The sequence below is a fragment of the Passer montanus genome, unplaced genomic scaffold (assembly GCF_014805655.1).
Source record: "Passer montanus isolate IOZ18808 unplaced genomic scaffold, ASM1480565v1 scaffold54, whole genome shotgun sequence".
NCBI lineage: Eukaryota > Metazoa > Chordata > Aves > Passeriformes > Passeridae > Passer > Passer montanus.
The window spans coordinates 5,248,856-5,270,498 of record NW_024370374.1 but is presented as its reverse complement, the minus strand read 5'-3'; the positions used below and the strand labels follow the sequence as shown (position 1 = coordinate 5,270,498).

The 21,643-nt window shown below is 42.1% G+C and overlaps 1 protein-coding gene across 5 annotated transcripts; it reads right to left on the bottom strand.

Moving 5' to 3' along the window:
- Window positions 1-448: 448 nt before the first annotated feature.
- Window positions 449-7,184, bottom strand: LOC120509897 (ADP ribosylation factor like GTPase 14 effector protein). Of its 5 annotated transcripts, XM_039725112.1 has the most exons (5): window positions 6,986-7,184; window positions 6,154-6,349; window positions 4,148-4,648; window positions 2,886-3,013; window positions 449-1,934 (listed from the first exon to the last, which is right to left on the bottom strand). In XM_039725112.1, the coding sequence occupies exons 3-5, from the start codon at window positions 4,568-4,570 to the stop codon at window positions 1,706-1,708; spliced, it is 780 nt and encodes a 259-aa protein (XP_039581046.1). In that variant the 5' UTR covers window positions 4,571-4,648; window positions 6,154-6,349; window positions 6,986-7,184; the 3' UTR covers window positions 449-1,705. The 5 variants fall into 5 exon arrangements, with proteins under 5 accessions (XP_039581046.1, XP_039581047.1, XP_039581044.1 ...); XM_039725113.1 differs by lacking the exon at window positions 6,154-6,349 and having other exon boundaries at window positions 6,953-7,184; XM_039725110.1 differs by lacking the exon at window positions 6,154-6,349.
- Between the last annotated feature and the right edge of the window lie 14,459 nt (window positions 7,185-21,643).

Genomic DNA, 21,643 nt, shown 5'->3' with positions numbered 1-21,643 from the left:
ATTGTTAGGAAACAAGTGTTTTATTTGGGAAAGTAATCACTGCTAGTGCAGCTGTAAAATGAGAGGCTGAATGTACTAACTTTGCACACACTTCATGGAGGTGGAGAAATACAGTTCTAATAACAGATACTCAAGGCACCTTAAGTTACTGGTAGTTAGTGAATCCAAAATCTGGCTGTGGACCTGAAGGGATTACACTCATCACACACATGGAAGCCTGTGAAGTTCATTAACAGTGGGTACTGCCAACTCTGGGCTAATTAAAAAAAAAAAATAAACACACGTAAATGACATGACTCAACCAGCTTTCCCCCTCTCACTCTCCTGGAAGTTACCTGTTTATATTTTCACCTAAGTCAAAAGATTGCTTAAGAAATGAAACAGTGAGAGATATCCACTGCAACAACTGCCAACGCTCTGACCAAAAAAAAAAAAACAAAGAGTCTGATTATTTTTAGAACAGATTTAATAAAACTGTAGCATCTCAGTGCTTATACTCCAGCAGGACCAGCAGATGTCAGCATAACTCAAAGCACAACTTTGGATTTTGGCAAGGCAACATTCATGACACCAGAACAGAGAAAGATCTGCTGAGCACATTGCAAGGTTATACAACTTTACCAGGTAAATCTGCATGAACTTAACAGTATTATTGAAATAATGTGATCCAACAAACATGCAGATCTTCCAAGTCAGCAAAGGCTAGGAAATTTATACAAAACACAACAAAAATACCAAGAATGAAAATGTTACTAAAATTTAATTTATAAAGCTTTTCCAAAAGTGTAAAAGTTTAATATTATGAGGACAGAGAATTTGTCAACTGAAGATACTTCCCATTCATCTGGGTTTTTTGGTAACAGTCTAGATAATCTTGGTTTGGAAACAGACACTCAAGTTCCTTTCACCTGCAATTAAACCTTTAAAATCAGTAAAAAGAGAAAAAAAACAGAGAGGGCTGCTGAAGTACTGGTTCAGTCCAATTACAGACTGATAACACAGTAAAATTATTTTAACTTTGTTCTAGAGAAACCAATGAAGTAATAAGTAATACTTTAGCAAAATGCCTTAACAGGTTAATTTCAGTGTTTTAATATGAATTCATATGAATTCATATCCTTATGAATTAATAAGGATAACTTGACCTCAAATCCCACTAATTGGGATGAGACCTGAACACCTAAATGCTTTTGACTCCTTTTTAAGTGAGCAGGATTGGATTTACCAGATGTAGCTTCAATACTCTATGGAAGAGACAGTATTCACTATTAATACTAGAAAGAGAACTCTATTAATACTGCATGTAAACTCACTGAGAACTTTAACATAGAACAGATTAAAACCTACAAGATCCTGAATTTGAGAAGGAGAAATGAGGGATACACAGAGATGGTACATTCCCCAGAACAATGTATGAAAGAACAGTGAGTGGCTCAGGATAGATCGCATTAGAATTCAGCACCTTGAACTTGACTTCAGCTGCTCAGTGAGATCCCACCTGGATGAGTAAGAAGCAGTTCCAGTGCAGAACTCAGGCGTGAAAAGACAGCAGAATGGTTATGTCCCCAACCACGCTGGAAATTCCTGTGATAGTGACCACACTGGGACAAGTCCCAACAGCTTCCCTGAAATGAAACTAAACACTGCACGTGCTGTTTAACCAGAGCACCGCCCAGCCGCCCAGGATGGAGCCATGCACACGGCCCTAGCCCATGTGCTTGTTCCTGATGATCTCCCCGCCCTCGATCTCGATCTGCTCGTAGAGCCACTTGCGGTCGCAGCGGCACTCGGTGCCGCACTTGTTGGAGCCGCACTTGGGGCAGGCGTAGAAGCAGCCCAGGCAATCCTCGTCCAGGCAGTCACACAGGTCCATCCCGCTGTACAGCAGCAGCCCCTGGCTGTCATACACCTTACTCTTGGCCGGGATAACTTGCCTGTACAATGAAAAACAAACAGGTGTTTTCTGCGTTAAAATCCCCTTTTTGTTTTGATGACAAATCGCTAATGTTTTTTAGGCCGGAAGGAAAAAAGGAACTGCCCAGAAAGGAAGTTTTTCTTTTATCTTTAATGTGTTTTTTCACAGCCTTCTAGTGGCTAAAAGCTTTGCATGACTTCTGTCAATGCCTCCCAAGCAAAACCAGGACAGGAGGGAAGTTTGCTTTCTTCAGGTGTTTACTTTAACACTGTTAATTTCAAAGATACCTTACTGTATTTGCTAACGTTTTTCAGTCCTAACTGTATCTCCACTCGGTGCCCAAACTAAGCAGGAGAAACAGAGGGAGAGGGAAGGATGTGTAGTTGGTGAGCAGCACATTTAGTGTCTGTTTCTGTCTGGTGCAGTTACACTTCACGTGATACAAAAAGCACTTATGTGATTATTTCTTGTATATTTTGACAAATAGAAAATGTCTTTTTTTTTCAGTCACATTAGAAGGTTGTAACTTGTTATCCAGTATTATCCAATTTGGATATTAACTTTGTTTTTCAAAAGGAAGGTAAGGTCCTAACTTGCCCACTTTGGTTTACCAAGTGTAATTACTGAGTTTACAGAAAGATGACCAATATTTTAAGTGCAGCCTACTTGATCTTACAGTATTCAAATTTATCTTATTATCAGAATTGTAGTTTATGCATGTGTTAATAGCTACATCTATGGTCTGTGTAGTATTGTGCCTCACAAACACCTTTTTGTGTTTGCCTGAAATACGAACTGTAAGCTAAGTTTTATCTTCTCTTTTATTTATCTCAGGAATGAGAGGGATCTTCAATATCCCTAAATCCAAGAACCATACACACAAACATCCATATAGATAATGTTACAGGCTGACCATCAAGGCTATTTTATTTTCAAATGAAAGATAAGGTAAATACAGCAAACAAATTACCTGTCTGAATTAAACACAGAGACTTTTGTTTGCCTTCTTTTTTCCCTTTTACTGGTCTCTGGAGTGAGCTCAGTCTGTCGTCCTGGGTTAGCAAACTGGAGAGACTTTAAAGCCTTAGCTGTACGCCCCTGGAGGAAGAGAAAATGTCACTTAGTTATAAATACAAATCTTCATTCTTAACAAAATATCCAGTCAAGGATATTGTAATAAGCTGGATGAATTCTTGACCAATGATTCTATGATTTCCCAGGAGAAACAAAATCTTAATGCTGGAGAACTACACCTGTCTCCCACCCCAGCAACACAAGCTTTGTAGCAGCAGTTTTAATCAATGCTTCCAAATCATCCTCCTAATCATACTGACATATAATTGAAAAACACAGCAGGGGAACAGCTCCTAGGATGCAACTCCTCTTTGCTCAGGGTGCAGATTCCCTTGAACACTGCAGAGCCTGAACACTGCACCCAGCTAGACACCAGCCACATTCCAAGCTCAGCACCTGGAGAAGTGTCCTCCCACACTGTTCATCAGTGCCCCTGACCAAAGGCCATGGCCTTCACAGCGCAGACACCACACCAGCAGTACACTTAATGCACCTCCAGGCAGGCTCATTTGGTAATGAACTGCAACAGAAACGCCTTTTTTTTCCTTTTTAACTGGAGACATCTTCCAAAGCAACTTTTGCAGTGCTGTTTCAAGCACAGGAGTTTGCTGTTTGCAAGGCTTGAATAACAGCTTAAAATATTGATTCCTTTTACTGATCTGAATAGTTTAGATTGAAGAGTAAAGGACAAATGTAATGGCTATGAACAGTGCTCATTTATAGATTTTTATGTTACGTGCATTCCAGTAAGTGTGACATGTATTTGCACTTTACCAAATTTGATTTTTTACATCAGTTTGTATTCCACCTTTGGGTTACCTGTCTCTTGGTTAAAGAAACATGGTGCCTTCAAATACAAAAGTGTCAAGTACTTTTGCATTGAAAAGCATAGGGAAGAGTCTTGGCGAAGTCCAAGTCTGGTATTTACATGAATTTATAAGTAGACACAATTTTTCAGAACTTAGAGACCGTATTATTTAATTAGAGAAGATTAAGGTTCTCCAAACAAAGGTTTAAACACAGCAAACTCCTGCACATCTAAAAGACTACATCCTTTGTTATTTCTGTGAGAGAGTAATTTAATTTGTGTAGTAGTTGTATGAACTGTAATAGCTTGCAGAGTTCAGAGGGGATGGAAAAACTGATCCATATACATACATCTGGATCCAGCCTTCTCCTTTGTCGCTCCTCAGGTTCCACATCCACACTTCCATTTATTATCTGCATGCATTTGGGACAAAGCTTCCAGCCAGGAACAAACTGCCTCCCAAACTTGGCACTCAGAAAAGCTGCATCGTCCAAGTCAATTGCTCGCAAGTTTTTCTTTGACACTTTTCTGTGGATGTTAAAGGGATCACAACAGGATTTTTGTAAGTCTTCAAACCTCTCAATGTAAATTTTGGCATGGTGGAGGCAGATCGTGTTGTTCTCTGACAGGGTTATCCCAGTCCTCAGCTGAAGCAGCAGGAGGTCAGAGGAAGAGATATCTTGCTTGGTCTTGAAGCCGGTGTGACGGGTGTAATAGGTCTTGTGGCATTCATTGGTAGCCTGGAGCTGAACTCCAACTGAACAAGGATCCATCTTACTTTAGCAAAACAACTTATTTATTTTGCCCAAAATAAATCTTCGAAGCCTTTAGGAGTTTCTGTGAAGATCACCCTAGAGAAAACATTAAAATCAATCAGATTTGCAGTGCAAACTTTAATCCATAAGCGTGACATACTGGATTTAAGTAATTTAAAGAACATGTAAAGAAATTAGAGCCTTCTAGTCCAGATAAAACCAAAATTTATTCTAGAATTAAACCATGCATTTCCTATTCCTTTCAGAGGCTTGTAAGTGTCTGTTCAAAATGTTTAGTGGCATGACTGTCTCAAAAGCAGTCTGGGAGCAAGGTAGATGAATTGTTCACACAGATTTGGTCACTGCTTTTCCTGGGGACCCCTCTCTTGGGACAACCCCCATTCTGTGCTAGGCAAGACCTGACTGCCCACAGAAAGGGACTGCTGATGGCTACACAATTCACCTAAGGAGTTTCTAAGGGGGAACAAAGCTGCAGGAGGTGGGCTGCACAGGCTGGGGGTGTCAGCCAGCAGTTCCCATCCAGCAGCACTTTCCTGTACATTTTTCCCAGCTGTATCAGGTGCAGGTCAACACCCTGGATCAACTGAGCCTTTCCAAGACCAGGCTGGGCTATGCATGCAGACTGGCAGTTCCAGATGTGTGCATTTTTGGGCTCATGTGGCCTTTGTGTGCAGCCCTCTGTTGGGCAGTTACTTCACAGTTATGCACTAATACCAAATTAAATTACCAGATGCCATGTGAGCCACTACAGACTGATACTGGAACCCTGGCTGCTGAGGATTTCAGACTTTCTGTGCTGGCAGGCACTGACCCACTGCATTTGACCTCAGACTGTAGAAAAGACTTCCAAAATTGAATGACAGACCTGGGATTATGGGTGTGAGTTTGAACAGAAGTGTGTAACATCACAAGTTGGAAGACTTGGAGTTCAAGGGTTTAGAATACAGAATATCTCTAAAGCAAGCTGGAGGTTTTTGGGTCCTTCTTCACCTTCTTCTCCATGGCTTTAGGTGGTTTTGTGTCATTAGATAAAAAAGTCCCCATTGCAGGACACGGATGATTGGTTATTGGGTGAAAAGTAAAAATAATTCAGGTCTCACACCCTGTTTGTTGCTAGCCCAGTGCTTGCCCTAACACACCACAGCCTGAGCCCATCTTCCACTGTTTTCCACCACAACTTAAAAAACAAACTTCTACCAAAAGAAAGGAATCACTTGCTCTAAATCCTCCAAGAGTGTTAATTACAATGAGTGTATCTTAACTGGGATGTTTATGTTCCCCTACATCCTGTTCTGCAAAGGCAAAACCCAAAAGAATGGAAAAGCAATGTACTGGTTGTGTCTGGGAGAGTGTCAAATTCTTCACAGTAGCTGGTGTGTGAATGATTTTTTAATATTTTTTAAAATACAACCTATCAAACTTCACCATCTTAGTGAACCAGCTCTAAGGACAATCTTTTTTTTATTAGCTGCACAAAGTCTGTGTTTCAAGCCAAGGTAACTGGAGCTGTTAATGACCAAAGCTCACTGCAGCCGAGTTAACATTTGAACAGCAATTCAGGCAACACCAAGTAACTTTACTCAAAGAAGTCTGTTACATGCAGCCTGCTGCAGGTGCTGCAGTTGTGACTGATTCCTGCTATGGAAGGTGGGGTTCATGTGTGTGGCTGAAACACACCACGTCAATATACAAACGATAGTCTGAACTTTCAACATTTGCACGTGGACTGTAAGTCAGGACTCTTGGAAGATCTTATTGAGAAACCTAATTTGTCTTCTGAAGAAAAAAAAAACAACAAAGCAACGAACAATGATTCCAATGTCAGGTGTCTGTTGTGCCCGCTGACTGTGCTATGTGATATCCCCCATATTAAACTGCACAAAAGCACAACACATCTGTCCCCTCGGCTGGCTCAAAGGGCAGTACTGCTGACGGAACTTGGGGATCTCATCCAGCAACCAGCAGCAATGCCTGGCGGCAGCTGCAGCGCGTTTCTGCCCCGCCTGGGAGGAGCACGGGGCTGCTTTCGCTGCGGGCGCTCCCGGGCGGAAAGAGAAAAGCGCTCGGAAGCGCCAATCCTCCAGGTCTGAGTGTGCACTCCCCCAGGTTTGAGTGTGCACTCCCCGAGGTCTGAGTGTGCACTCCCCGAGGTCTGAGTGTGCACTCCCCGAGGTCTGAGTGTGCACTCCCCGAGGTCTGAGTGTGCACTCCCCGAGGTCTGAGTGTGCACCTGTGCCACGTTACCCCGCGCTCACCGCCCGGCCCGCGCTCCCTGAGGGGCAGCACAGCCAAGAGGGAGCCTGCCCCACTCCGGCCTAACAACGTCCCGGTCCTTCCGCTGCCGGCCGCCCGCCCTCAGGGCCGGGGCCGCCCCGCTACCTCCCCGCGGGCTGCGTGCCGCCGTGCCGGTACCTCCCGGCGGTGTGTGTCCCGTGTGTCCCGCCGTGCCGTGGGCTCCGTCCCTCCGCGCTGCCCGGCGGGCGGCGGCCATCAACAGCGCCTCACCATAGAGCCGCGCGCGGCCGGAGCGGCGCTTCCGGCCGGCGGCGGCGACAGCGACACCTGGCGGCGCGGAGGGTGCGGCCGCGGCCTGAGGGGCCCGGTGTTTCCCGGTGCTCCCCGGTGTTTCCCGGTGCTCCCCGTGTGTCCCGTGTGTCCCGCCGTGCCGTGGGCTCCGTCCCTCCGCGCTGCCCGGCGGGCGGCGGCCATCAACAGCGCCTCACCATAGAGCCGCGCGCGGCCGGAGCGGCGCTTCCGGCCGGCGGCGGCGACAGCGACACCTGGCGGCACGGAGGGTGCGGCCGCGGCCTGAGGGGCCCGGTGTTTCCCGGTGCTCCCTAGTGAATCCCAGTGTTTCCCCGTGTTTCCGGGGCTGGTGCTGAGCGAACGCCCCCGGTGCGGCCGGTGAGCGGAGGGCCGCGGCCCGCTGCAGGCTCCGCGGCTGAGGGAGGCCCGCGCTGAGCGGGGCTGGGGCCGCGCCGGAGCTCGGGAGTGTCTGTGCTGTCCCGGGAGTGCCCTGTGCTATCCTGGGAACGGCCTGTGCTGTCCCGGGAGTGCCCTGTGCTATCCCGGGAGTGCCCTGTGCTATCCTGGGAGAGCCCTGTGCAATCCCGGTTGTCACCTGTATTGTCCCGGGAATCACCTGTGCTTCCCCCTCAGACTGTTTCTCATCTCACCCCAACCCCAAAATCAGTTCTTACAAAAACTGTTTTTTGTTTTAAATAAATAAGTAAAACTGAACCCCCTCAAGTCTGTCTCTTCATTTAGGGGAAAAACCCAACACGGCCTTTGGGTCAGCAGAATGTCCCTCAAAAGTCTGTCACTCTTTTTCGGTCACCAGAATGTCCCTCAAAATTCTGTCACTCTTTTTTGGTCACCAGAACATCTCTCCAAAGTCTGTCACTCTTTTTTGGTCACCAGAATGTCCCTCAAAAGTCTGTCACTCTTTTTGATGTCTTTCAAGAGTCTGTCACTCTTTTTTGGTCACCAGAACGTCTCTCAAAAGTTACTCCTTTGGCTGGTTGGCTTTTTAAGATAAATTCTGCTGTGTGTTCGAGAGGTGCCTGGGTGGTGTGCTGGTTTGGGGGTTGTGCTGGGATGATCTTTAAGGTATTTCCCAGCCTTCAGGACAATGATGGATTTATCAGGGAGGAGATATGAAATTCTGACCTGCCTTCATTTGGTCCATGTCTAAATAGTGACAGCACACCCTAATTATTCTTGGAGTTTTTAGTTTTTAGAACAAAGATAGTAGTAAACAGAACACAGTTGCCCTAGTAAGTACCTTGAATTTATAATTTCTTTGTTTCAAATTATGATGGTGCTAGTGATGTCTAAAAGAAAGCCTCAAATTACCTCTTAATGCCCATACAAAGGTTTTGTGGGTTTAACGAAGTAATTGTTATCTGGCTTTCCAACAGATCTCCAGTGGATGTTAATAGTAAGGAAGCTGATTCTTAGGGCAAATACAGAAAGGCATGGCAAGAACCTAAAAAATTAATTTTGCCATAGAAACTGGTGTAAGCACCAGAACAGTGAATTCCATGGGGTTTCACAGCTGTGCTGACATTAGTTCTAAACAAATCATTTGGGACAGAAATGAGACAGCAGTTTGGGTAATAAAAGCACAGCTTTATTTACCCATAAATATTTGGGTATAGAGCTAGGTGCTCTCCTGAGACCTAGCAGTAGGTTTTTATCGCTTTGGTATATTTTTGCTGCGTTTTTATATATTAGAAAATGAAGTACTGAAGCCAACTGGGCACATGGAGTAGAAACATCACAAAAGACCCAAAGCAGCAAAGAGATTTTTGGTCTGTTATTTCCAGTAGCCTGTGTCAGTACTAGGAAGGATATTAGGGAGAGGGTATTTCATCTAGAAATATGACACTGACATTGCCTTTAGAATGCAAGGCTACAAATCAGGATACCTTTTCACCTAACCTTTTGAAAAGTGTTGGAGAATTGGTGGGATTGTGGTCTGAAAATAATTAAAAGCCCATGAGAAATTATTTTATCCCTGCTTCAGGAGATACCCAGGGTTCTAAAGCATAGGAATGTAAAGCTTTAATATGTGGGATTAACAGCACGTAGGTTGTGCCATTTGCTGCTTCTCCATGTGACCACCAAAGAAAACCATTGTAAATTCCATGTATTAAGTCATGCAGTTGGCTCAGCAGTGACAGAGAGACTGTGAAGTGCTATCATTCAAGAAACAGTGAGGCTGCTTCTGCTGGTTTGTGTGGCTTAGGATGAAATATGTGGAGTTAATGAAGGGGAATAATTCATGAGAGGAGATATTTGAGCTACAGGTTGTGACATCAATTTGTATTACATAAATATAGGAAGAGCAGTGAGGTGTGTTCACTTTTTCACTGCTGGTGTCAATATGTGAGGCTGACTGTATGGGGCTGCTTCCAGGTTATTTGGGAATTAATAAATCTGCCATGGACTTAGACTGGTTTTGGTTGATCACATTAGCTGTCCTCTGTGTAAATGGAATGGTGCTTTAATGAGGAATTTAATGAGGTGCTGTGGAGTTCAGAGTAAAAGGATTCTAGATAAGGATGAAGGGGAACTGGAACTGCACTGGGTGTGGTGGAAATATTCTGGTGCTTACTGGTGATACTGGGTGGGCGTAGGCACACAGTTGGTGGTGACTGGGAGAGAAGCCGATCCCTAATTGAACACTAATTGGCTCCAGCTGTGCAGCACAGGTGATTACAATTAAGGATAATGAGCAGCCCAGGGGTGCTGCCCAATCGGGCAGGGAGCAGAGGGCACACAGGGCACTGCATGAGGGGTAAGAGAGGCTGAAGGAGAGCCAGAGCAGCCCCTCCCAGCCTCCTGAAGGGCTGCACTGAGCTTGTGGATGGGCTGAAGCTTTCTGCAGTTGGTTGGTGATGCTCTCTGGGTCGTGGCCATCTCAACTGTGAGAGGTGGGAATTTAAATTTGTTTCTTTGCCAGTGCGGGTTGGCTCCATTTGTCATTTTCACTCATAAGGGTGTCTGAAAAATATCAAAGCACATGCTGCAAAGAAATATGTATGTTGAGGTTATTTTTAATGGATTTTTGCTTGAGCAGCAGCAGAAGTCCTACTCTCTCTGGTTTGTGTCTGCTCACTAAAAGTCAGTGATTTGTGTGTCCCTCAGTTTCCTCACATGTAAAAACTGAAAAAAGCAGTGTTGACATATATAATTGCTTAAAAGTTACTGGGTTTCCATTGTGCTGATTTCCATAGCTTAAAGCAGTGACAGATTTGTTACTGACCTGCACAAAGCTTTGTGATAGACTGACAAAAAAGATATTTGTAACTGTATTCAATGTAGTATAAACTGTATTCAATATAGTGTAAATATAAGGTAATCAAGCAAAAATTGTTCATAACTTTGCCTATCATTTGAACATTGTTCATCATTATTTTAAGATCTAACACCTTATCCAAAAAATCTCCCAGCGATTCTGTTCACCTGTATGATATCCAGTTAGTCTGGTCTAAAAATCAGCAAAACACTGGAAAGTGTCAAATTTAATTTCTTTTCTAGTCTAAGCAAGATTAAGGATGCTGTTAAATTAGTTTTTCATTAAAATGAAGCAGGCTAAAATATTCTACTAGTATAGAAGCCCTATCTCATGAAGTGGGTTTTTTTTAAACTTTAGCATCAAATGGCAATAAAATATCCCTATTACTATATTTGGCTTATTTGATAAAAAAAAAACACCAAACAAAGCAAAATACAGAATGTGGTTATATATTTTTGCTACCACCAGGGATCCTATTACTTTTCTTTAAGGCAAACATCTCTGTCTAGCTCCTACAGAATGTTCTGGAACACTGAGTAGGTATATACAGATGCTGTCTGCTTTGCGTTTCTCTATGATTTTCTTAAAAAATATTGTCATCTACTCTTTTGAAAACATGAAGTCAGAGATGTAGAGAGCAATTGTTGCAGGGAAAAAGGCAGAAAAAAAGCTGGTAGCTTTGGTAAGGAGCATTTGGACATAAATGGAAAAAGGAGAATGAGTGCCTACATGAGCTTTTCCTTGTGGAAAATCTGATGCCAAGTGCTCTATTGTATCTAAAAGTCATCAAGTAATGTCACAAACATAACTGTTTATTTCACACCAAATCTTTAAATCATGGAAAGTCTGGGTAACACCATAAAACTAATTTTAAAAAATTTTAAAAATTACCTTGGCGTATTTCGTAGGATGCTAATAACTTTTAACTGTTTATTTCACACCAAATCTTTAAATCACGGAAAGTCTGGGTACACCATAAAACTAATTTTAAAAAATCTTAAAAGTGACCTTGGCGTATTTTGTAGGATGCTAATAACTTTCATTTTGTTAGATATGGGTATAATAGCATGTATGTAGTGACTTAAATTGCCCTGTGGCCTAGTTGTTCTGATTTTTTAATTTTAATTTAGCAGTGTTATAAAGACTTCTGGTTATTTAAAAAATTGGCATTTATGTTTTGGCACACAACTGTTGAATATGTGGATTCATATTATGGGGAGTTTTTGAGGTATCTAGAAATAATAGAAATTCTATCAGGCTGAAAAAAAATTAAAATCCCCCTCCACTCTTTGAGTGTTGCTGTCTCACAAAGAGAATCTTCTGCTTTACTGGCATTGACCTTGGGATGCCTCTTTGGGAATCTTCTGCCCTTTCCAGGCTGATTTCGTGACAGTCCTTATAAATTTATTGCCTGGAACATTCTCTGCTTGGCGAGGTCTTTGTGTTGAGGAGGATTTTGGCTGCTGCTTGCAGCCTGCTCCTCTTGTCTGAGCAGCTTCACAGACGATGCAGCATCACCCTGGTGCCATTCTGGGTTCCCTGCTTTGGGGCTAAGGGAATGTGCTCAGAAACTTGGATTTGGTGCAGCCACTCTCTGCCAGTTTGGATCTCATTTGGGACACAAATCCAATGTTTGGGCATTTCCTTTACCCGTCTCCAAAGATATTGAATTTATTTCTGATTCAAAAAGCAGGAACATTACTAAAAGCAATCTCATTCAGCCTCCTTCTAGTCACTTCCAGAGCATCTCATCCTTGCACAGACCTAAGCCAGTCAATGCTTACTCACTGGTAACAGGTTAGGGTGCTTGAGGAATTTAGGGTTTGTCCTTTCCTAAGAAAAACCTCCTCTCCATGCTTGGCTTGATGGAAAATGAAGGTTGTTAATCTGACAGCTGGTGAAGAATCAGATAGGGAGAAGTACTTTTTTTTTTTTACTTGGTGCATGCTAAACATTTGTCTGGGTGTTACTTCTCCCCAGTGCACCCTGATGTCCCAGGAAGCAAAGAGGTCATGAATAAATGATCTGTGAGTGGGCTTTGTCAGTGTGAGCGTGGGTTTATGGATCACACAGCACTCCAGGAACCCTTTCACAGTTTTTGCCTATTAAATAGTAGGGCTTGATTCATGGTTACTCAGCATTTCTTTCATGCTGTTTGCCTTCAATTAAAGTTGCCTTCATGGAACACCAAAGCTGAGGAGAAGAAAGGAACAGATCAGCATTTAGGTTAAGAATTGTCAGTTCTGTAGCTGCCAGCAGCCAGTGCAAAGCACTCTAAGTCCAAATTTTGGGAAACCCATCCAGCAAAATAGCTAGCAGTGATTATTAGCCCTTTTCTGGAAATTCTTGTGGATGATACTGTCTATAGAGGGAGAAATTTTCCTGTGATATTTTTAATCAAGGCAAACATGTACTCTGTTGACATGGTTATACTGGTGTAGCACTGCTACTATGGGTATATGTGAAAAGGATATTTTCCAGGGCAAATAACATCTATCTTATCTATCACCAGTTGGTTATCGCATTAAGAAGATCCTCAGCAATGTTACTTAGAGAAGTTGAATGGCTTGCTGAAATCCTGAGCAGACCAGTAGCAAAGTAAAAATAGCACCTCACAAGCCTCAGTGTGGACCTGAGGTCTCCTGTGTGAGGATTTGTTGCTGCAGTTGTGCTGGTGTGATTCACATGGGACACATTTTTTAGAATGTTTTACTGCAAGAGGATCTTTGCTTGCTAAATTTTCTATTCCCAGCTCAGGGGTTCTACCCCACTTCCCCAGTTCCACTTGTGGAGCAGCTAGTCCTGAAATGTTTGTGGCAGGGAATGTCAGAAACTGGCTCTGACATTTGACTATGAAGTAAGTTGTACGTATTCTTGTCTTGATATTAAAAAGGTCACTGGAAGGAGATATGCACAAACGAAACAAGAAATGTTTCTGTGAGCTTAAGTATTTTTTTTTTTCAGTCCTCTTCTGCTGAAAGGGTTGGGTTCTGCAAGAAATTCATTGCCTGTTCTCCTGTGCTCTGCTCCATGACTCACTGTACATCAAAAATTTCTGTCAGCTGTAGCTATGGGAATTACCATGGTTCCTTGAAATCCTTTTAGAAATAAGACAGTTATCCCATGAAACCTTTACTAAAATCAAGTTTATTTATATATTTTCTATTTTTACATTTGAGAGTGATTTTTTTTTTTCCTAAGGCACGGGAGACAGTTACATTGTCCATCAGTTTTATGGCTTTCTGACAAATCACTGACCTAAACCCACAGTGTTTGCCCCCTGATTTCATGCCTCATTAGGTATTTGGAGAGAAAATGCTCCATTTGTGTGCAGTTGTTAGGCTTGTTAGCAGGTACTAACAGCTACTGGCAATAGTCCCAATCTAATCCTAGCAGTTTTGGACTTGCAGAAATGAATGTAAACCCACTACTAATATTGCAGGAGGCTGTGCTTTTAAAAAGTGTTCAAACAGTGAGATTTTGGATGCTTGTCCTCTGTCTGTCGTTGTTGTTGTAAAAGACAAACAGGGAAAGACTCTGACAAATGATGGAAGGGAAATCAAGTGTTTCCCACCCCCCATAAAACCACATTTAACCTGTTGAACCTGAGCCCACTTTGTGGGTGTACTTTGGACAGCAAAGCCAAACCAAGGTTATTATGTATGTTATGGCTGAGCTGAGCAATGTATGAGTCAGTCTACAATTTATCTAGTGTTGTACAGTATATTAGGGATTATAGCAACAGTTTTCTTTATAGATTTTATTGAATCCAAGTGACATAAGAGGACACCTCAGCTTCCAGAGGAAATTAATGTAAGTTAATACCAGCAGGTGTGCAGACAAAAGGAAGTGTAACTAATCCTAAAGGGGACCTAGAAAAAGTTTTAGTTTTGACAGTAATTATAAGCTTTGGTTTTTCAAATTAAGAATTTTCATCTTATGCCTTTATTGAAAACTAAGATACAGGAAAGGTGATACCATACAACATGCAATGAAAATTTCTTTGTGGAGGCAGTGACATTGTGGACTTCATTGAGACTTCTTGTTTGTCTGGGTTTTAGTGCTGTTCAAGTGCCAGCATGGTGCCTGAGGGCAAGGGGCATGTCCTGTGTGTCCTCTGAGTGTGTCCCCAAAGTGCTGAGGGGTGGCCCCATGTGTGTGTCCAGTCCCAGGCTCCCAGGAGCAGCTGGAGCCTGCTCCAGGCTCAGCAGTGAGCTGCTTTGAGAGCCCAGGGTCCGTTTCATTCTATATCTGAACACGCTCTAGAATTATCTTCAAACAGCTTCTTGAGGCAGCTCATTCTATCAGCTGGCTTTACTCATTCATGGCATAACATTCTTCTCTTTCCAGCCAGCCTCAAATGCTCCTTTTAAGTTTTTTCCCTAGGTAAGTTGAGTACAGCATCACCATGATGGTAGGCAGCTCATTCTATCAGCTGGCTTTACTCATTCATGGTATAACATTCTTCTCTTTCCAGCCAGCCTCAAATGTTCCTTTTAAGTTTTTTCCCTAGTTGAGTACAGCTTCACCATGACGGCGTGCTCTCATTTTATCTGTCATGGTTTTCCCCTGGCTGAGGCAGTCACAGCACGTTAGTCTGCTGGTTTGATTCTGACAGAATTCCACATTTCCCCAGTAATATTTCTGATATAGGCATTCCTTGTCCTCTAAGAAATCTTTGTTGTATTTTATGTCAAAGGTTTTGTTTCTTGTGTCAGTAATGTGAATTTGCTATGATCTAGAACCACTCTTAGAGTGGAAAAATAAATTATTCACCATTCAAAAATTATTTTGTTCAGAAAGCCCATGATTTTCTTGATAGTTAGCAAATTGTTGGGAGTTTTTGCTTCGGATCAGCTCAGTGTAGTTCTCAGATAATTGAATTGCTTTGTCAGTACCAATATTTCATTGTCAGGGGACTGTGATTTTCTGTTTAAGCAGGACAATCAGTGTTGCTGTGTGACTGAGAATAGAATATACTTTTATTTATTTTAATCACTAGCAAAATGTTTAATGTCTTTTTTTTTTCCTTGTGGTTGAGACTTTTTAAAAATTCATTGAGATGTTTATAGCTGCTGAGCCCTCCAGCCTCCTCCCAATCTGCTTATGTTAGGAGGCATCACACACTTGTGCACAGCTGATAAAAATGTTCTCAGTGGTGACTGAAATTCCAGAGGAATCACTGTTGCACCACGTTGTAGGGTTAATTTTGGTTCTGAAATTTTCTTCAAGCAGTTCTGAAGTGCAAAGAACCATTCTGTTATTGGTGGTAATACCATTTTATCCAGATGCTCATTGCTTAGCAGGAACAAAAAGATGCCCATGACCTGTTTGTCCAGCTGATGTCTAGACATGTGGACATCATTTCATGTTTCCAGTTGTAAGACAATTACTAATTGCTTTGAACATATCTCCATGTACTTTTTCAGTTTTTACTTTCAAAGGAGAAACTGCCTTTTTCTCTCACAATTTTAGTATTTTAATTTTAGCTTTACAATGCTCATAATTGTGTAGTGACACTTTCAGATATTTGCAATGCCTATAATCCTTTCAGACATGTTTTGTTTTGTTTTTATGGCTTTATTGCCCTCCAGCTGTAGGAGACAAATATTTTGACCATTTTTTATGTTGAATTAATCTTATTTTAAAAACATAAGCATACCACTGGAACAGTTCCTTGATTATTTCCTTTAACAGACTGTGGTCAAAATGTTTTCTTTCTGTGTAATACTTTTCTTTTCTGTAATCTCAGTGTTTATGATGGTTTTTATTGTTTTTTTCCCCTTTATTTTGAAGCCTATGCACATTATGTTCATCCAGCCTCTTTGCAGTATGATGCTATAGTGAGTGGAAGAACTGTAAAATTTTAGAGTCTCCATGACTCTTACTGTTGATGATAAACATTCTTTCACTGTCTATGGATTTTGTAATATTAGGAAGTCCTTAGTGTCTAAAAATTCATTAGCTTGGTCTAAGTGTCTGATTGTCCTGTTTTGGCAGCCAGGAGCCACATTTATGGCTGCAAATTGCATGTGTCAAGTGTTGCATAAAAAAAAAAAATACAGCAAACCAAAGCATTGAATTCTTCTGTTTTTGGATTCTTTTAAGCCACATTTATGGCTGCAAATTGCATGTGTCAAGTGTTGCATAAAAAAAAAATACAGCAAACCAAAGAATTGAATTCTTCTGTTTTTGGATTCTTTTGTTAAGAAACCTGTCCACAAAATGGTTCAGCAAATAATTTCTGAGGATGTAGGCTGAGAAAATTTCTCCCCCAAAGGACTACTTCATATTGTTAATATTTTATAGACTCTTAGAAAGTCTCAGCTGGAATCATTACAGTTTTGTTATGTATTGATCTGGCTGGGGAGATGTTTTAATTCTGGATTTTTACCTGGATCCTCTCACAATACAGAGACACCTGAAAGATCCTGATGTGCAGGCTCATCCCAAGATCAGTGGCTTTTCAAGTGAGAGGCACTAGAGAACTTTTCAGAACTTTCAGTCTCAGGAGAAATGCTCTCATAAATTATTGTTTTGTGTATTTATCAGGTTTCTCAGATTGTAAGTGCTTTTTCTTTCACTCTCTGGAGCGGCACAGACACAGTGAAGTGCTCAGAAGCATCTGCTTTGTGCTGGGTTTGTTCCCATGAGGCAACTTGTGCTCTGCACAGTGGAACATTCTTCAGCTGAAGGAGGGAGAGCTCATTTTGTGCAGTGAAATATGGTCCCTGTGTGCTGTGCTTGGATCGGGGGAGTGCTCTGCAGTTAGGTCACACTTGGATTCCATGGGTTGTGCACTGCTAGTTTGTTTGCTTGCTTGGTAACGATGGAAAGCATCAGAAAATAATGGCCAACACATGAAAAAGCAGAATAAAGATTTGGTGCTGGGGAATGGATTATTTACGGTGCCAAGCAGGATGGGTATGAATTGTTTTGACTTGTCTTTACTCTCCAGATAGTACCATGACTAACAGAAAAGAGGCAATGTGCTCTGTTACAGTCATTTGCATGGAAAAACTGCACAACCATCCAACCCTTTTCAGACTCTTGTCTCCCCAAGCACCAAGTGATGGCTGAATTATCATTTTTCAAGCAGTAGCACAAGCAGGCTGATGCCTGTACAGTGCAGCCCTGTGGGACAAGTTCTCGAGCTTTGCAAAATGTTTAGCTCTGAGAAGCCAAAGCAGATGTTAGTGCAGAAAGAATTTGTGCCAGAATTTAGTAGGATGAACAGACAGGGAAAAGGTGCCAGAGGAAAACAAAATGAGAGAATGGGGGACTGGGAATAGAATAAATGGAGGGCCATTGAGGACTGACTGAGAACCTAACTTAGAGGTGAACTGGGAATGCAAGTTAGCAAGAATCAAGGACTGGGAAAGAAAGGATTGAAGGAGAAAGATTAAAAGAAGCAAAATAAATGGAAGTAATGGAGGAGTCCAAAGCTCTGAAGATACTGCAGTTTTTCCCCCTCCAGTTAATTTCACTTGATAAAATTATAATATATGAGAAATCTGGCTTTGATCCTTCTGGCAGTCTAGGTACAGTTGTTTTTCAAAATGGGAAAAATAGCTAACCAGATCAGTTTTTTAATTGCACAGAGAGGCTGAGTCTCCCTTTTGGTCCTATGCCATTTTTCACTGTATTTAAATTATACTCTTTTTGGGCCAGTCAGTTTGTGTGCAAAACATTTCTTCAGCTAGAGCTGTATTTGGTAGGAATTAAATAAGCAGCAGTGGTTAGGATGTAATTGAATTAATTACAGTGCCAGTGAGCCTAGAGCTTGGAGTATCCTATACATTCTCACCTGAAGTTTGTTTCTCTGTAAAATATCATCTATGAAGTGAGTACTCTGTATTTTCTAAAAGGAAAAATTGTAGTTTTTAATGCATTTTTATTGCCTGTATGTATTTTCTCAGGGTGCTTCTAAGAACAGCAATAAGGATGTCAGTTTTCTGGATAAGGATGCCAAGTTTTCTGAGTGCTGTTTGCAGAGGGTTTGCTGAGGCTTGCATCCTCCCAGACCAAAGCAGGCAGGACAGGGAATGTGCCTGTATTCCTTACCTGGGAATAATGTGTAATGCCATCTTGTGGAACTGTGCTACATTGACCCAGAAGAAAATGAGTAACAAATTCTGGGAGTTTGGTGAATGCTTTTCTGTTACCTCAGAGAGAGGTAACAGAGTTTATCTTTAATAAACCACAGACCTCTAAAGCTTTGTCAAGAAGAGTAAATAATTCATGGCTTCAGAATAACACAAAGGTACTTACAGGTAGGTTGAGGGAGGCAATTTAATATTCTTGATCAGCATGTTATCTCTTTTCATACAGCAGAATGTTCTCCTTATTGACATCATAGGAAAGGAGAATTTTAAGCAAGATGTGAAAGAGAACCAGAAATTGCTTTTCTGGATGTGTCAGCTCTTGACAGAAGTTTTAGAGGTGCCTGTCTAAAAGATGAACACAAAGATGATGGGAGCTGTCACTGCAGCTTGATTGGAGGCCTTTGAATACTTGATGAGAGGTGATGGCTAGGAAGAATCAGTCATAATGAGCTTGAAATGGGACGGCAAAATACCTTATGGTTAATGCAATGGAGAAGGGCTGGGCAGCAGAAGGTTGCAAAGATCTATCTGGATTAGCAAGCAAGGCTGATGATTTGTGCAGCAGCATTCTAAACCTATCATCTATAAAAAGTGCAAAATGTTTTTAATTTTCTATGGTTTTTACTATTTGATGTTAACATCACTGACAAATGTTATCTTCACTTTTGCCTTCTGTCAAACGTGTCACTGGAGCACAACATCACATGGGGTATGGCACGTTCTTCATTTTGCAGCTAAATTAGTGAGACACTTATGTGATACAGGTGCTTGAAGTACTTGTTAGCTGTAGCATATCTGAAACAAAAATGCTTAATTCTTCATTGGCTTTCTGCTGCTTTCCTGGCAAACCACAACTGCATCACTCACTGGAGTGAAAGTGGGTGAACCCATGTGGTTTCTGAGGGTCTGAAATGCCCTCTTAGCAGAGGTGGTGTGGGTGCCTGGCATGTGTTTGTCAGTGCATGCTATCTGGCCATTATTTTATGCTTACAGAAGAGGTGAATCAACATTTCTCTGTATATTAGATCTGGTTTTTTGTTGGTTTGATTCCCCCCCCATTTCATGTGCTTCAGCAAAGCTCTGCTGGCTTTAGCATCTTTTAAAACACCTTTGAGGAATTACTACTGCAAATTTTTCAAGGAGACTGAGTTTGTTTTACATATGGGAATTACCATACCTGGAAAACTCCACATCTATACCCCTGCTTGGTGGTATGCCAAGGATTATTTGTAAAGAGCTGACATTCTTCAGCTGAAGAAGGATGCTGCTGCCTGGGTTTATGTGACTCACCATAACTGAAGACTGATAGGATTTCAAATACTGCATTTTTACCACTTTCTTCGGAAATACTCTGAATTAATCTGTGGGTATAATCACCAGATAAATCAGTTAATTTGTTTTCTAGAATACTGTGAGCTGAGAAAGAGGGTTTTTAAAATTTATTAATATCCTAATCTTTTTGTGCTGTTCCAAACACAACTCTAAGATTATTTTCTGAATGCTGTATCTGTAAGTATTGATCCAGAGAGTAATAATGCTTCTAGATAAGGTCTATGGGAATTAAAAGGAAAACTCCCTCTGCTCCAAAATTACATGGAATTTCAGTCTTTGTGTCTTTGACAGGATAAAAAAGATCAGTGGTAGATTGCTAAGGTAAGATCCCAATCTACAGAAATAAAAGGAAATGAACTCCTTACTGTCAGGGTACATTTTACAGTCTAAGAGGACTTCTGTACCATATGAAACAAACTCTTGCCAACCCCAATTAAAGAGTAGCTGGCTCCACTTAATCTCTTGTCAAATTCCTGGAAGAGACATAGCCCAGAGGTGTTCTTAAATTACATTGGAGTGGAAGAAATACTTAAAAAGATGAAGGGAAGACACCCATAAGTGAGTTTTGAACTTTAGTGCAAATAAGGGGTGTAGGTCACTTAAAAGAATCAAAGATACTAGAAATCCAGATTGAATATAAATATGCAGAAGGAATTTTGTTAACAAAGTTCAGTTCAAGGCTCACTTGATTACTTACTAGAGAGCTGAGGCTCACAAAGGGAAACTTGCTTGGAATCAGTTTAGAGTAATTTGTTTCTGAAGGATTTAGCAGCACTTAATCATTGACTAATTTAATATTTGCAAAACAATTCATTGGGATTTATATGAGATCAAGAGTAACTTTAACTGTGGAGCTGGGAATGCAAAGTTTGCTCTGCACTTGTTATGTGCGCACCAGATGCAAAGGACTGTGTGCAAAGGTGTTCAGTTCCCCTGGAGTTCAGTGAAATATGTTGGTTGCTTTTGCCTCACTGGGAAAAGGGTTCAGCCTCGAGGAGGTGATGGCTTAACTTTTAGCTTTTATATTTTTCAGATTCTGTGCTGCCTTAGTGTGCACTTCTGAGCTCCTCATTAGGGGATGGAGAGCTCTGTGCACAGAGCAGGGAGACAAAACAATTCCTGCTCCAGCTGGGCACCAAGGACAAATGATCCAAATCTCAGCCCAGGAGCACAAACCCCGTGGGCTGCAGAGAGAAAAACAAGCAGGATGGGACTGCAGGGGCTGCAGCTGGAACTGGACACTGAACTGCAATGTGCACATGGAGCAGAGCTGAGCCCAGGGAGAGACCCCGGCAGCGCTCGTGCATTTTGGGGCCATTTGGGTTCATCTTGGGTGCAGCCCTGGCTGGGCTCTGGTGCTGCCCAAGGTGCATCCATGGAGGAGATCCTTGGAATGAATCCCTGCTTTATTCTGTAGCTCTGCCCAGCCTCTGCTCTAGGGTAGCCTGCACAAGGCATCAGAGCTGGGTGTCAGCCCTGTTGTCACCTTGTGTTGATGGTCCTCTGAGCATCCCGAGTTTGAGGGCTGGCAAATTCTGGGAGCTTCTCCTTCAGCCCAGCTGCTGGTGCAGCCCATGGGGCTCCAGGAAAGCTGAGAGGGTGTCACGGGCTGCTCTCATGGTTTGCCAGTCCCTTGGCTTCAGTCCCCTGCCAGTCCCTGTCCTGGCCACAATCTGAGCTGGCAGTTACTGGGATTTTCCTCAGAAGTCCTGTTACATTAATATTGATTCACTCTGGCTGTGGTTCTGGCAAATAATGTTTCAAGGCCTTGTTCTGTTAGACAGCAGGCGTTCCTTGGGCAATGGAACTTTCTGGGAACAGACTGATGAG